This window comes from Callospermophilus lateralis, chromosome 2 (genome assembly GCF_048772815.1).
Source record: "Callospermophilus lateralis isolate mCalLat2 chromosome 2, mCalLat2.hap1, whole genome shotgun sequence".
NCBI classification, from domain to species: Eukaryota; Metazoa; Chordata; class Mammalia; order Rodentia; family Sciuridae; genus Callospermophilus; species Callospermophilus lateralis.
This window is the reverse complement of record NC_135306.1, coordinates 119429939-119446796: the sequence shown is the minus strand read 5'-3', so window position 1 is coordinate 119446796 and position 16858 is coordinate 119429939. Positions and strand designations below refer to the sequence as shown.

Sequence of the window (16858 nt, the reverse complement as noted above, 5' to 3'; positions counted from 1 at the left end):
CCACTGAAAATAAGACAAAAGCTATCAATATCAAATCCTCTAGAAAATTACTGTTAAGCAGAAAATCAAATAGATGCTAGTTGAAGGGACTAAACCATTCAATGTCTTGAAACCTTAAAAACACACACTTGCAAACAAAGATGGAGAGAGAGAGGTGGAGAAAGAGAAAATAGCCAGTGGAGATATTTGAAGGTAACTGCACCTGTGGGATGCACAGGGCACACCTGGTAAATGCAGTCTTATCTGGACTATTTTGGGAACACTCAAGTCCAGGTTGTTCCTGGGACTTTTTCAGAAGAGGCCTTTGCAATAGCACACAGCACAAGTCTTCTACTGAAAGACTGGAATATGTGAGAATATTCCTTGTCTGTTTAGTGGAAACAGTCCAAACCTAGAAGGCAACTTCAAAAGCCCACAGTGACTTTTATTGTCATCTCTTTAATGATGTCCAGTTCAATTCAGCAATACTTTCTTAATACCTAGAGGAATGCTAACACTATGCTAGGCTCTGGGAATGGAGACAAATAAAGCACCTGTCTTCATGGAATTCACAATACAACAGAGAAGAAGAACAGTAAAGACTTCATTACAAATATGGAGAGTGTGCCCAAAGAGATGAGCGGGTAGAATAGGATCCAACCTAATCTGGGATTTCATGGAGATCTTCATGAAGTATTTCATGAAGTAATACGTCATCTGAGACTTACAGAGTAAATCAGGCGTGGTAGTACACTCCTAAAATCCCCGCTATTCAAGAGGCTGAGGCAGGAAGTCACAAGTTCAAGTCCAGCCCAGGAAATTTAATGAGACCTTCTCAAAATAATTTTTTTTTAAAAAAAGGATGGGGATGCAGCTGGGAGGTAGAGCACTTGCTTAACAAGTGTGAGATTCTGGTTCCATCCACAGTGGGGAAAAAAGAAGAAGAAAAACTAAAGAGGGGGAAGTAGTGGAGGACAAGTTTTTCAGGTCAAGAGAAGAGATTTGGGAAGTGTCATTCCAGCAGCCGAAGCAGCAGTCCTCAGCATGACCGGAGCAAGGAGATGCAGCTCTTCCAAAGGAATTAGCAGTTTCCTAATTTTTTCCAAATCTATGGTACAACTTGAACAGAGTCAGTAGCAATTATTCTTGGTTGATTATTTCAAACATGAAAAGTTGGGGTTTAAAAAATCTGAGAAAATGTTTCCTTGACATTTTATGAATTATTGCTTCATTTTTACCAACATCCAGGTAGTCTTCTTTCTTTGTGCTTTAAAGCTATTTTTTTTTTTTATTGGAGCCATTTTAAGTTTTATCACTAATTCTGGGAGGGAGAATACTGACCTTCCAAAAACAGCCAAGTCCTCTCCCCAAACCTGTAAATAGGATAACTTACAGGACAAAGGGTCTTTGCAAATGTGATTAAGGTGAAGAAGCTTGAGATGGGGAGGTCATCCTGGATTATCCAAGTAAACTCAATCTAACCACATGAGCCTTATAAGGAAGAACCTTTTCCAACTGTAGTCGGAGAGTCAGAGAGCTGCTGGCTTTGAAGATCGAAAGGAGCCACGAGCCAAGGAAGGCAGGCAGCATCTAGCAGCTAGAAAACTCAAACAAATTGATTCTTCCCTAACTTTTCTAAAAAAGAATGCAACCCCACCAGCATTTTGATTTTGGCCTAGTGAGACCTGTGGTGGTCTTCTGACCTACAGAACTATAAAATAATAAATGTGTGGGTTCTCTTTTTTTTTTTTTATTTGATGTGTGTATATGGTACCAAGGATTGAACCCAGGGGCACTCTAACACTGAGTCACATCCCCAGCTCCTTTTTAAATTTTATTCTGATACAGGGTGTCACTAAGTTTCTGAGGCTGACCTCCAACTGAGATCCTCCTGCCTCAGCCTCCTGAGTAGCTGGGATTATAGATGTGCACCCCCACGCCCAGCAAATTTGTGTTGTTTTAAGTCACTAAATTTGTAGGCATTTGTTATGAAAGCAATAGAAAACTATCACACTAAGTCAATAATGTATGAGATACTTGAATCATAATGTTAGATCCATTCAGATTCATCTCAGTGAATTTCCTCACTAGTAAGATAATCCCATCAAATAAAAAAGTCCATTAAATAACTGCATGCAAAGCTGATCAGGAGTCACCCTGGATTAAAGCACTTTCATCGTTTGCCAGGGAAAAGATAAAACCATGCCATCAAGTGGCACTAAACCACTTTTATGCAGACCAACAAAAATAAAAGTATAAATCCAGTGATTTCTTCATATACATTATGGCCTGCATGAGTCTTAGATAGTCAAGAATAAGGGAAACCTGTTAATGCTCTCCCACCTCCTATACAGGAAGAAGGGAAAGTACCAGCCACGGTGCTGACCTCTTACACGTATGAACTTACTGTGTTTTCACACAATACTACAAACTAGGTAGCATTTTGCCAAAGTTTATGTTTCTTAACCAGGTTCATATGGCAAATAAGTAGCAACACTAGGTTCAAATCTAAATATGATTCTACAGCCTGTGTTCTTTCCCTTCTGCCATGCTAAGAAAATGAAATAAATAAAGTAATAAAAGTGCATAGCAGGGGCTGGAGTTGTGGCTCAGCGGTAGAGCACTCACCTAGCACGTACAAGGCCCTGGTTCAATCCTCAGCACCACATAAAAATAAATAAGTAAAATAAAGATATTGTGTCCAACTACAACTAAAAAATAAATATTAAAGAAAAAGGTGCATAGCACCAGAATGACAACCTCTAAATTCTTATGGCATTTTGGTTATAACCCTTTTTTCCCATTTCTACATTCTGCCTGTGAAGTTTTACATATTGCATTTGATTTACCAGATTATAAATAAAGAAACCGTGTCAGGAATATTTTTTACCCCTTCTCCCCGTATACACATAGCCACACAAAATATCTAGTAACAGTAGAATGAGGATAGTGATGATGATAATAATGATAATAATAATAATAATAATAATAATAATAATAATAATAGACATCTCATAGTCATTGTGCACTATATTCCAAGCACTATGCTAACAATTTCACAGTCCTAATTCATTTATTGTTGCTATCTATAGATAAAGAAACCAAGACACAGAGATGTTAAACAACTCACCTAATATCACACAAGAGGCAAATGATAAAATCTGGAAAACAACCCAAGTGTGACATTAGAGCTCATAACCACTGCTGTATTGCAAGAACACTACTTACATCCATTAGGGATTCAAAAACACTTTCATCTTATCCCAACAAAACTGAGGTGGCTTAATAAAAGTAATTATGTGCCAGGATCATACTAAGTGCTTATATATGATGTTTCATTTCAGTCTCACAAAAACTTGGTGGCCGTAGTGGAGCATGCCTGTAATCCCAGCTGAGGAGGCAGAGGCAGGAGGATCACAAGTTCAAGGTGAGCCTCTAAGCTTAGAGAGACCCTGTCTCAAAATAAAAAATAAATAAATAAAAAGTTCTGGGGAATGTGGCTCAGTGGTAGAATACCCTTGGGTTCAATTCTGAGCATCAAAGGAGAAAAAACTCTCATGAGATAGGGATGATTAGCACAGTTACACTGTTGAGAAAGTGAGGTTCGGTTGTTCAGAGAATTAACTTACCCAAGGTCAGAGAATTAGTAAGTCTACATTTTTGCCAGTCCACACAATGTCTCGCTCATAATATTCATAATAGTAAATATATAATATTGAAGACTATTGTACTACATAGGGAGATCAACTGATATAAACCTATTCCAGCATCTCTAACAATGGGCACTGATTAGCACAACCCATTTGATGATATGTTCTACAGTTATTTAATAATGGGTGTTCTGATGAAAATAAGAGAGAAAGCCAGACAGGTGGAGCACACCTATAATCCCAGCCACTCAGAAGTCTGAAGCAGGAGGATCACAAGTTTGAGGCGAGCCTCAGCAATTTAGGAAGACCCTGTTTCAAAATAAAAAATAAAAAGGGTTGGGTTCAGTGACCTGGGTTCAATCCCCAGTACTGCAAAGTTAATGAAGGAAAGAAGCCATAAAATCTAATTTTTAAAATTATTTTATAGTTGTAGGTGGACAGCATGCCTTCATTTTATTTGTTTATTTTGATGTGGTGCTAAGGATCGAACCCAGTGCCTCACAAGTGCTAGGCAAGCACTCTGCCTCTTAGCTACAGCTCCAGATCCCATAAAATCAATTTATGATAGTCTTCTCTTTGTCCTTCTATTTTTGTAGATCCTAGATTCAGGGAGGGGAGTCCTATGCTGTGGGCAGTATGTGAAGGATTTTGCCTCTGTTTCCAGAATATTCCCTCTCCCCAGACTCCTCTCTGTGAATTCCAAGAGAAGCACCCAGGTAGACACACAGGACCTCCAGTGCGGCTGGAAAGGTGGGTGCAGGGATGGGGGGAGGGCAGGATTAGGAAGCGTGGGATTGTTACTGAATCATAAGTGCACTGCTGTTTCAAGTCTGGATTACAAGTGTTTATGTCCTTGGGACGGACACAACTCCCCCCTCTCTACCCACCCCAATCTGGCACAAGAACTGAGAACAGACTAACCCTGCTCTCAAAGGCAGCCAAGAAGCCACATCCCAGAAAATCCTTAATACTGTCTGTCCATTGAGGCCGAATAAGAAGTTTTGAAGGACTGTTTAACTGTCATAACATCTAAACTTACTTCTTCATGGATTATCCAAGCAAAAAATGTTTTCAAAACTTGACTTTTCCATTGTTTTTTGTTTTGTTTTGTTTTGTGTGACTTAAACTACAAAATGTAATATCCAAATGAAGACAAAACAACTGGCCTGCCTTTGGGAGAATGAAGCCAACAGTGAACGAGAAGAACAAATAGAGACAGAGAGAAAGAAGCCCGGTGTGGTTTGGGCTCCAGGATCCCTCTCCTTCCCTGGTCTCCCTGTGGTCTGGCAGTGTGGCCTTTCCTGATCCTGTAAAGCGATAAATGCTCTTTTTTCCTAGGCCAGTAGTGAGCTTGATTTCTGGAAGAACCGACCTAATCCACTCATCAAACACCACCCAGGCTCCTGAAAAAAACTAGAGTCTAAAACTGACCTACAAAGCTTCTGGGGACCTGGCCCAGTGAGAGGAATGGAGGCGGAGGGGAGATTTCCTGTGAGTCATCCTATCCTACCAGCCTTTCAACACCCCACAGGCCTCAGACCCAAAACACTGTCACACTCCTCCTCCTACGTCAGCTTCCACTGCTTTCATCCAGCCAACAACGCTAGATACTCTCAAACTTCCCCAGTGAACTTCCACTCTCCAAGGGAAGCCAAAGAGCCTGGGTGGTAAACCTGCTGCAAGCCCTCTGGTGGTGTCTTTAAAACTCACAGAAAAGTGTATAGAGGGATCTGTTTAATATAAATATAATGTGCAAAAAGCGTGTCCTGTTCACAAGAGTGAAAAACCTGGAAACTTCTAAATGCCTAGAAACAGAATGGTTGGAGAATGATGTGCTCACAGAAAGAATATTATTCAGAGAAAAAGTGACTGTTCTGCAGCACCATGCAATAAGACAAAGTAATCTCGGCAACGTGACTTAGAGGTGAGATCTCAAGATTACACACAGCATGGTACCCTTTCTATAAAGTTTAAAATCACGACAGGAACCCTTTGTGGAGATACATAGAAATACAAAACTATATGAAAATAAGAGATAAAGAGGATTCCAGATGATGACGATCTGTGGTTGAAGAGTAAGGGATTGGAAGAGGGATTACCTGCATGTAAATTTAGTTTTATAAAACTTGAAAATCCTCGTTTTAGGGCTGGTAGTAGGAACATGGGAACTTGTTACATTAAAAAAATCAGTTGAGCCACGCATGGGTCAACAATGGGAGTGTGTCATGAACCAGGAATTATGATTAATCCACTTCAGGGCACTGGAGGCTAAAAAATTAGTCAAATGATGTTCCAGGAAGATACTTTTATTTATCCTGTGATGTACATCTTTCTGGTCCCACTGGAGACACAAATAGCCCAGAGCAAGCCTGGGATAAGATTGCCCAAGAACTGTTTTGTTTTTTGTTTTATTGTTGTTGCTGTGCATCTCTCAAGAAACAGAGAAAACAGTGTTGAGTACAGAATCTGGGACCGACCACCTGGTGGGAAACCAGGTTGCATTCCTCACTACTGTATGACTTATCCTGTTAGGGAAAATTATCTAACCTCTCTGCCTCAGCTTCCACACGTCAAATGGGGCTGGCAATTATAGTATTAAAATGCTGACTGCAGAAAGTTAGCGGAAGGATTACATGAGTTAATTCTCCCATCCCCAAAGTCCTGAAATGGTGTGGGTGCTCTAGGTGTACAAAGTCCAATATAATCAAGTTTGACTTTTATTATTATTTTTATCTCTCACTTGATTCCACTGTGAAAAACTTAGAAAATGCTGTTCTCCCCAAGTATATCCTAAGCTCTTCTAGAGTAGAAATGTTTTAATAATTCTCTGGGAAGACGTACTACACTCAGCATGAAAACAGCCTTAAATTCGCAGTAAGGACTTGGACTTAAGAAATTGAATCAATTTGTTTTATAAATACACCCATATTTTAGAAAGAAGTTTTGGGGTTTTTTTAATTTTTTTTATTTTTTAGTTGTCAATGGACCTTTATTTTATTTATTTATATGTGGTACTGAGACTGAAACCCAGTACCTCACACATGCTAAGTAACTGCTCTACAACTGAGCTACAACCCGAGCCTTAGAAAGAAGTTTTGGAATGGATTTTTCATGTAAGTCTCATAAAATCTGTCTCTGTTATCAATAACTAACACAGGTTTTTGCGACATACCATTTTTCCTGGTGACTTTCAATTAATATAGACCATCCTGTAACCATCCAAAATAAACATCCCAAAATCTGCAGATTAAAAACATCTATAACTTATTAAAATGAAAACCATTCAAGTCTTTATTCAGAGCCTATTCACACTTTCACAGCAAGTGAACTGAGTTATCTGGTTCTTATAGTGTTAATGGGTTAGAAATCATAATTTAGAAAGAATACAGGCTTCTGCAAATATGCTTAGTAACACACACACATCATATGTTGACAAGCTGGGAGAAAAAGTTGGGAAAAAATAAGATAAGTAATTCACTTAAATGCACCTGAGCATATTATTGCCGCTCAACAGAATCAAGTTCATGATGATCCTGAATCAAGACGAGACAGCATCACATTCAATTTATGAAAAAGACTACTCCTATATATTTTAAACATGCCATGAAGAATTTTGAATAATGTTTTATTTTTTTCTTTCTTGGCAAAATCTCTAGGATTTGTTGCAAATGGACCCACTAAGTAATTAAATGGTTTGGCCTACCCTGGAGAGTTGTTCAGTACAGACCAATTAAGTGTTGGAGAGCTGCTGCCAAAAATAAATAAATAAATAAATTATGAACAAATGATTTAGCAGAAGTGAGAAATCCATTACATAAATGCTGCCGTTCAATTGGGTTAAAAAGTAAATTTTAATGCTTAGAAGAGTAAATTTGAAGTTATTTGGGAAATTCACCTGTGTGAAATGATAATTTCCTCCTGATGATCCTCAGTAAATAATAACATAAGGAAGTTGTAGAATCCTTTAATAAACTTACCAAAACTTACAGACACAAGCCCATTTTCCATGTATGTGCTTACCTTGGAAACAGCTTTGAAATTTCCTCCCCAGAAATAGCCTAATCTTACTTCAGTCCTAACTTATACGTCTTACTTACCAAATCTAGTTGCAAATAGGTTTTTACTGTTCCTTGAAATCAATTCTACCTCCAAAATGGAAAGAACTGCTATCATTTGAGGTCTGTGCCAAGAACAAAGTATTGCAGGAAGTTCCAAGATGAATGGCAGCCTCTACCTGAAAGTACACTGGCAGGCTGGTGAGAACTACATTTCACCCTGCAATACGGTAAGGACAATGATGAGTTAAGAATAGTACCTGACAGGAGGGGCACCCAAAGAAGATGTCTGTGAAGAGAAATTGAAAGAATTCAGCAAAGACAACTTCCCAACTTGATGCTGACTACAAAGATTCTTTAGGATGCCAGGAGAAGAGGTCAAACAGCAAAAGCAACCCAGAAGGGGACCACAGGGCAAAACTGCAGCCACCACAGCATGCACATGAGCAATCACAGGAGCAAACACAAGTGAGAAACACAGGTTCTGAGATATGAGCCTGGAGGGGCTGGTGATGGGGCCCTTGTGGTTCATACCAAGAAGCTTAAGCTCTCACAAGAGGACAAATGTGATGAGACACCACCGATGTGAGGCTTCTAGAGAAATCAAATTCCCAGACATGAAATGTAGAACAGGAGTTACCAGGGGCTGTGCAGGGAGGTGACACAGAGTTGTTTGACAGCTATGGAGTTTGGAAGGATGACTAAGTTCTGGAAATACACATTGGTGATGGTTGCACAACACTGTGAAGGTACTTAATGCCCCTGAATTGCACACATAAATGCAGCTAAAATAGTAAAGTTTACGTTACATATATTTTATCACAATAAAAAAAAAAAAAACATGAACTGACATAGTGCAGCACACCTGTAATCCCAGCAACTCGGGATGCTGAGACAGGTGGATTACAAATTCAAGGCAAGCCTCAGCAATTTAGTGAGACTCTGTCTTAAATTAAAAAAAAAAAAAAAATGCTGGCAATGCAACTTGGTGGTAAAGCACCGCTGGGTTCAATTCCGAGTTCAAGAAAAAAATGAAAAAATAGTAGGTAAAGGAAAAAGAAGAAACAGCAGGAGGGGAAGGGCCAGCAGCTACAGCACCAACTTGAGCTCTTTCGAGTAACCAGTGGCTTTCAGACCCCTATTAGCTATAGAAATCATTCTTCAGACAACACAGCTGTGGACTGAATGTTTGTGTCTTCCCAGAATCCATGTTGAAACCTAATCCCCAGTGTGATGGTAGCTGTGGGAGAGGGTCAGGGAGATAATTAGGCAGTAAGGGTGGAGTCTTTATGATCAAGATTAGTACCCTCATAAAAAAGACAAAACCCTTGGGGTATATGAGGACACAGTGAGAAAATAGCCTTTTATGAAGCAGGAAGTGGGCCTCCACCAGACACCAGTTTGCCAGAGCCTTGATCTTGGACATCCCAGACTTTGGAACTATGAGAAATAAATTTCTGTTGTGTATAAGCTACCCAGTCTATAGTATTGCTGTTATCACAGCCCAATTGGACAGATTAAAAGCCCAACTATAAAACTGACAATAGCCCCAGAGGCCCTCCCAGAAGCACACAAACTCCTAATTTTCCATTGGTTCCCCCATGTGAACCCTAAGGAACCTCCAGGGAACCCCAAGAGCCTCACCACCAATTTGCAAATCACTGGTGTAGGTGATGTGAGGAATATCTAAGAAGCTTCCACTTGAATATGATACAGTGAGATGCTGGAAAAAGTAGAGACAGTCTGCATTTGGAATCAAATGACACTCCCTCAGCTCTGCCTTGCAGCCGCCATTTGTCCTAAGCAAGTTGCTCACCTACTCTGTCAAGTGGGATTAAAAAACCTATTTTACCATGAATACCCAGAGGAATGAGAAGTTGTGCTCCATTTGTATACAATATGTCATGCTGCAGTCCGGCTGGGCACAAATAACTGAGCCGCCACAAAGCCTTGTAGGTTCAAACAGCAACTCTTTATTCCGGAACTCTCACGGGCACTCTACACACACTTCCCGGGAACACACTCCCTCTACCAGGCTCCGCGTGCAAATTCTCCCGGAAACCCCCCCCCTCCAGAACTCAAGGGGAACTCCAAAGTAGAGGGCAGCAGGATCCACCCTAATCCCAGCAGGATCCACCCTAATCCCGGAGCAGGGTCACCTTTCAACTATTCCCTCTAGCAAAACGCCAGACTAAACTCTGGCGTTTAGTCACTCCGACTAAACTGTGGCTCTCAACAATATCGAATGCATTCTACTGACATGTATAACTAATTAGAACAAATAAAGTAAAAATTTTTAAAAAGCAAAAAAAAAAAAAAAAACCTATTTTATAGGAGTGTCACAGGATTGATGAAATGTAAGTAGGATAGCTGATACATGGTGAATTCTCACATAGTGACAGCTATTGGTGCCCTTTCTTCTTAGCTGGTATCACTCTGGATCCTGGGAAGTCAGGGGACTGAGGAGGAGGAAGGCAGGTCATGTGAATGGAAGCTGCCATAAGAGTCCAAGTGAGAGATTAAGATAAAGGCTTGCACTGAAGTAGTGAAGGTAAGGATTGAAAAAGGAGAAGGAATCTGGGAATATTCTGGAAGTGTTGTCAAAACAGAGAATAAGCACTGGCAGCCATTGCTGCTGCCTTCAAATCAACATGTAAAAAGGAATGAAGGAAAGCAGGAAGAATCCAGGGGTTGTCTAGAACTGGTCTGGAGGCGGGAGAGGACTACAGCCTGAGGTGGAGCAACCAGAGGCCTAGAGGAAGGCCCGCTAGAGGAACACTTTCAAATTCCACTCACATTGCGTGGGGAGAGATACTGCCTGCCCCTTTCACATCTCCCCAGAGTGTTGAGAAATTAACCAAACAGGTCAGGCTGTCCAGCCAGCCATCATTCCTCCACCCACCTGCTCCCAGCTCCTTGGGCTAATGGGTTACAACCTAGAGAAGTTGCCTCCTCATTCCAAGCAGCTGATAAAACAGCCTAATGGAAGTGCACTGAACAACAGCAATCAACAGGGGTTCTGTGATCCACGATTTCTCCATCCTGGGGTACATCCCTTCCCCTCTACCTAAAGTTACCTGAAGGGACTCACCCAGGCCTGGCCATCAGCTCTCCGCCACTACACCCAGAACAACAATAAAACCTCTTTCTCCTCTAATCAAAAAAATAAATGAATAAAAGAATCTGTGGGACAATATGTAAACCTCCTGATGGAATACAATTAAATAATAAGCATCTTCAGGTACTTCTGGGCACTCACAGACTTTTGTTACAGAACTGGTCATTTGAGTTGACAGTGATAAATGACAAAAGTAAAAATTAAGGGCTGGGGTGGTGGCTCAGTGGTGGAGCACTGGGTGGAATCTGTGAGGCACTAGGTTCAATTCTCATCAATGCATATAAATAAATAAAATAAAGGTCTGTTGACAACTAAAAAATATATATACTTTTTAAAATATGGAACACTTCACGAATTTGCGTGTGTCATCCTTGCGCAGGGGCCATGCTAATCTTCTCTGCATCGTTCCAATCTTAGTATATGTGCTGCCAAAGCGAGCACCTAAAAGATATTTTTAAAAAGTAAAAATTAGGGGCTGGGATTGTGGCTCAGCGGTAGAGCACTCACCTAGCATGCGCAGGGCCCTGTGTTCCATCCTCAGCACCACATAAAAATAAATGAATGGAATAAAGGTATTGTGTCCAACTACAACTAAAAAAAGTTTAAAAAATTTTTTAAAAAAGAAAGTAAAAATTAAGAGCAGAGAGTTTTTTGGGACTATGTGACACTCATTATCATGAATCCTAACACATAGTAAGTGCTCAATAAACTTAATGAGCAACCTGAAATTCTTAATCAAAGAGAAAAGCTGTTTGTACCTTAGGGAGGCAGATAGCTAAGAGTTGGGGTCACCTTGAATACATGCTTCTCATGATGAAAACAGAATGAATTCTAGGCCCCCAACTTTGTTCTGTATTTGGTACCCAGTTGGTAAAAGGGCTATTCTTTCCACTTTTTGGTAAAAGGAGTAGAAAAGAGCTGTGCAATTACAAACCAATCCCTCTCCATCCTATCCATACAATGGTAACACATCATCTCCATTCACAAACTGCTCTGCATCCCCATAGTTCCCTCACCACAGATAGGTATTCACTAAACTAGTTAGTCACTAGGTTGGACAAAATTGCCATCCAGAATTGAAGTGCCTAGATGTTTGGCATAGGTAAGACCAAAAACTGAAATGAACAATTCTAATTCATTCTTTCATTCATTTGTGTGCTAAAGGTTATAGGACATATAAAAATGAAAATAATATGATTGCTGCTGTTAAAGAACTCTATCCACTGGAAATGCAAAAAGTCTCCAGACAAAAGTAAAAAAGTAAAAAAAAAAAAAAAAAAAAGTAAAGAAAGAAAAAAGGAAGTACATTTGGAGACAGAGGAAATCTCATATTTAAAAAGTAACTAGACGGGTGCAGTGGTACATGCCTGAATTCCACCCATTCAGGAGGCTGTGAGGCAGGAGGATCACAAGGCCAACCTGGACAACTTAGCAAGGCCTGTCTCAAAATAAAACTAAAAGGGCTGGGAGTGTATTTCAGTGGTAAAGCGTTTACCCAACATGTACAAAGCCCTGGATTCAATCCCCAGGACCACAATAAATAAATAAATGGGCTACTAGAGCCTCTAAGTGTAAAACACACCAGGACTCTGAAAATGTGAGAATATTAGGAGAATTGCTAATGTAATTATTGCTATTTATTATATCTTGCTAAACTGAAATCTGCTATATCATCTGGCCCAGCCTCAGGGCCACAGGCATCTCCTGGAGCAATCACCTCCACTTTCCCATCACCCAGGAATGGAGAGAACTAATGGTGACAACAACCTATGCAGGCACTGAAATGACCAGACTGTGTGCCCACTCCTGTGTAGCCATGTATAGTCCCCCAACTAATCTTCACAAAGTCCTACAAGGTAAGTACTGTCCTGAGGTTGGGAGGTAATTTTGTTTTTTTAGTTTGTTTAGTTTTTAGTTTTGATTTGTTTTGTTTTTGTTTTTTGTTTGTTTTTACTACATTTTATTTTTGGTGTTGGGGACTGAATCCAAGGACTTGCATGGGCCAAGCATGCACTTTACTACTGAGCTACATTCCCAGCCTCTGTAGTTACTATGATTATCTCCATTTTACAAATTAAAAAAAAAAAGAAAGAAAGAAAGAAAGAAAGAAAAAACTAGAGCACAGTTAAGTGACTTGCTCAAGTCTACCCAGCCAGGATTTGAATACAGAATATGTGTCCTTGGCCATACCATTATACTACTTCAGAGCTGAGCACTTTTAGCTACATTATCAGGATATACACAAGTTTTAGGAGACAAGGTGATGGGGGGCGGGCACAGGGGATTGAACTCAGGGGCACTCAACCACTGAGCCACATCCCCAGCCCTGTTTTGTTTTTTATTTAGAGTCAGGGTCTCACTAAGTTGCTTAGTGCCTGGCTGTTGCTGAGGCTGGCTTTGACTTCACGATCCTCCTGCCTCAGCCTTCTGAGGTGCTGCTGGGATTACAGAAATGCGCCACAGTGCCTGGCTGGAAACAAGGTGATTTTTGACCAAATGTCCCCTTTAAACATGTGCATCTATTTAAAACTATACTTACTTATATGACAAGAATGCATACACCTTTATTGATCTAGTTTTGAAAATAGTATGGCTTTTCAGAATATAGCTTTCAGGATCTCCAAAGGGAAAAGATAAAAATCAAATACCCATTTTAGGAGGTGCCTGGCCAGGAGAGGTTAAAGTGCAGTTTAGATCAGAATTTACGGTCACCTCTCCTTATAGGTCATCTAATGGTCCTAGCCAAATTGTTTAGCCTTCTTTGTTTCTCCATCTGCAAAGTGGGTATAACAATAGCACTATCTCCTACTGGGGAGGATGAGATGATACTATCCATACAAATTGCTATGCACAATACCTGGCGCAGAATGAATGCTCAATAAATGGCTTTCATTATTTAGGTCCTAGGTTATCTGTATTTCCAGAATGCAAGTCCTCCAGTAACCACAGAAATGCTTTCCCCAGAGTCGCTGCCAGCTCCTTAAGAACATTTCTCCCTACTTCCCTCAGAGCGGGAGTGACACCAGAAACAGGCTTCCCTGGACTCCAGCCCCGGAGGTGGCCATGTCACCTAGCTTCGGGCCCAAGAACGAGGCAGGTTCTGTTCTGCCATACTAAACTGAACCTGGATTTGTTTCTTGGGTGAACTCAGTGCAGATCACCGCCCCCCGTCTGACAGGATCAGAGGCAGAAGGAATGCGGGCACCGTGCCAGAGGTGGAACTCATCCACCTGCCAAGCCCGAGGATGGGTACCCCTTCTCCACAGCATCCGCCGGGAGGCCACCGGGGACCCGACCTAACAATGCCAGGAGGGTGAATGTCACCCAGATCCTCTGAAAGGCTGTGCCACGACCTAAGAGAGCGCCAAGGGAGGGGCTAGAAGTACCTAAGGAAGCCAGGTGAAAGCGCAACATCCTGGTGCTCGTGTTGAGCGCCCAGAACCAAAGTCCATGCCGCCGCCACCTCTGCCTCCCCGCTCGCCAGACACGTGCGAGCCGGTCGCCAGGCGGTCTGGCCCGCGCTCCCCTCGGGTTCCCGCCTCCCGGCCGGCCGCCGCGCGCTCCCTCCACTCACCAGGTGAAGAGTTTGCCTTTTATCCTGCGCAGCAGGCTACCCGGCGCGCCCGCCTCTCCCAGCGCGCGGGGCAGCGGGGTGCCGGCACTCGCCGGCGAGTCTGTCTCCATGGGGACCCCTGACTTGTCCTGCGCCCGGAACCCCACGAAGTGCCGGGGCCCGGAAGACAGGAGGCGGCGCCTGTGCAGCCGGCGGGGACTGAGCTCGGGCCCTGCGCTTGCTCTACCTCCTTAGCTCGCTCGCCGGCTGGCTCGCTCGCTTCCCTCTCGCTCCTCAGTCGGGCTCCTTCCGCGACAAATCATTAACTGTCGAGCCCCAAGGGCCAGACAATACATTTGCAGATTGCAACCTGGCACCACGGGGGCAGCAGCAGGAGAAAGGGCGATTTTTTTTTCACCTTGGCAGTCGAGCCTCCGTGTTTTGTGGCACCTAATATGCCTTTCAGGTTTTTATGGTTCCTTGTTTCAAATCAGCAAATGGGGTGATCCGAGGTTATTGTGACTGGCTCCACGGTGTCCTCACTAAAAACAGAGAGGTGGTAACTACCTGAACTTTGCTAACTAGCAGGACCGACCGACCTCTCCCTTTATCTCGCGGTCTCCTCCCTCTGATTTATAGAAGATAGCCAGCCCCTTTGAAAGAACTAAAGGCACATTCCCGGGGTGTGTGTGTGTGTGTGTGTGTGTGTGTGTGTGTGTGTTCCTTGCAAAGCAACGGGTAAGATCCTTAAAAGATCCTGGAAATGTGTCTTTGTGGCGTGGAGCTCGGCACGTCTCTTTCCTGAGGGGTATGTTAGGTTTTCCCTGCAGCATTCGGAGCTGTCTTGGGGGTGCCAGGGAGGGAAACGCTACCGACCCCTGGCGCTCAGCCAGGATGCCGCTGCCAGGGCCACACCTTCCGATGCTTCCCCAGGACCCCAGAGGATTAAGGATTAAAAGAGACTAAAGCCTAGGGTGGGAAAGTTCCAGGCTCTCCCAAACAGAAGGAAATCCTTAAGTCTGCTTGAGTACTTGCTTCCGGGGGAAAAAAAGAAGACAAAAGAAAAGGTGTTGATATTGTTTGTTCCCCACTCCCCACATCCACCCCACCTCCTTCCTTGGGAGAGGTGGAGGACAAGAAAAAAAAAAAAGAAAAAAAAAAAAAATATATATATATATATATATATATATATATATATATATATGAAGTGTAAATGAGTGGGCAGTTTTCTGTAAAAAGATTCTTTAAAAAAAATAAATAAATGGGTTTTGAAAGATGAAATGTAGCTTCAGGAATTCCAAATTTACCAACTACAGGAACCCTGAAGTTTGTTTTGCTTGTTTATTTGTTTGCTTGTTTCTATTGCTTGATTTTTTTTTTTAAACTGGGGATTGAACCCAGAGGAGATTTACCACTGAGCTGCATCCCCACTCCATTTATGTTTTATTTTGAGACAAGCTTTCATTAAGTTGTTGAGGGTCCCACTTGCTGAGGAGGGCCTTGAACTTTTGGTCCTTTACCTCAGCCTCTGGATGCGCAAGGATTACTTGGGTGTGTCACGGGGACCAGCTGAAACCCCAAAGTTTAAAAGAAATGATTTATTTTAAAAACTGTTGAAGTGAACCTGGTGTGGTGGTGCACTGCTATAATCCCAGGAACTCTGGAACTTGAGGCAAGAGAATGACCTAGTTCAAGACCAGCCTGAGCACCTTAGTGAGACTCAGTCTCAAAATAAAAATAGAGATGGAAATGGAGGTAAGTGATAGTGTGCTTGCTAGCATGTTCCAGGCCCCTGGGTTCCCCCTGACCCCCACTGTGTGTGTGTGTGTGTGTGTGTGTGTGTGCGCGCGCGTGTGCGTAAATTGCTGAAGTGAAATGGAGGAAAAACCCCTGAAAACTAAGTCATCCATAAAGGACTAACTAAATGGTATAAAACAACCACATCATGAAGCATTATGAGGACATCAGAACTGTATTTAATAGGATCTCCTTTTTCTAAAGCCCCAGCGCATTAAATCCTGCATATTGACAATGTTGAATTTTACCCAAGCCCTGTGCTCCTGGAAAATAGTTATGGCTTAAAAATCTCCCACACTGTTGAGTTCCTGTAAACAACACAGTACAAAGAAACACCTCCATGTGATTTTTTTTTTAATGAAGACTGAGTTTTTTAAATACATTTATTTATTTATTTATTTATTTTAATGTGGTGCTGAGGATCAAACCCAGTGCCTCACACATGCTTGGCAAGCCCTCTACCACTGAGCTGCAACCCCAGCCCTGTCCTCCATATGATTTTTCTAAGACCCATAATGTCCCTTTGGGACAAGGTGAGCCTCAGATCTTTTAAATTCTTTCATATATATATATATATATATATATATATATATATATATATATATACATACATACATATACACACATATACACACACACATACATTACATACATACACACACACATTGGAGTTCTTTTGACATAATTATATAAGCATGGAATATAA

The 16858-nt window shown here is 41.8% G+C and overlaps 1 protein-coding gene and 1 non-coding gene across 2 annotated transcripts in view; both read right to left on the bottom strand.

The window, feature by feature from the left end:
• Positions 1 to 14486, bottom strand: part of Slc35f2 (solute carrier family 35 member F2) — a 57058-nt gene extending 42572 nt beyond the window's left edge. Inside the window, exon 1 of the mRNA XM_076843800.2 lies at positions 14377 to 14486. Coding sequence (XP_076699915.2) covers positions 14377 to 14486 — 110 coding nt within the window. The remainder of the gene's footprint in view (positions 1 to 14376) is intronic.
• On the bottom strand, positions 11135 to 11243 carry LOC143393140 (U6 spliceosomal RNA). The gene has a single exon (XR_013090462.2). It is a non-coding gene; the product is annotated as a U6 spliceosomal RNA (small nuclear RNA).
• Positions 14487 to 16858: the final 2372 nt, after the last annotated feature.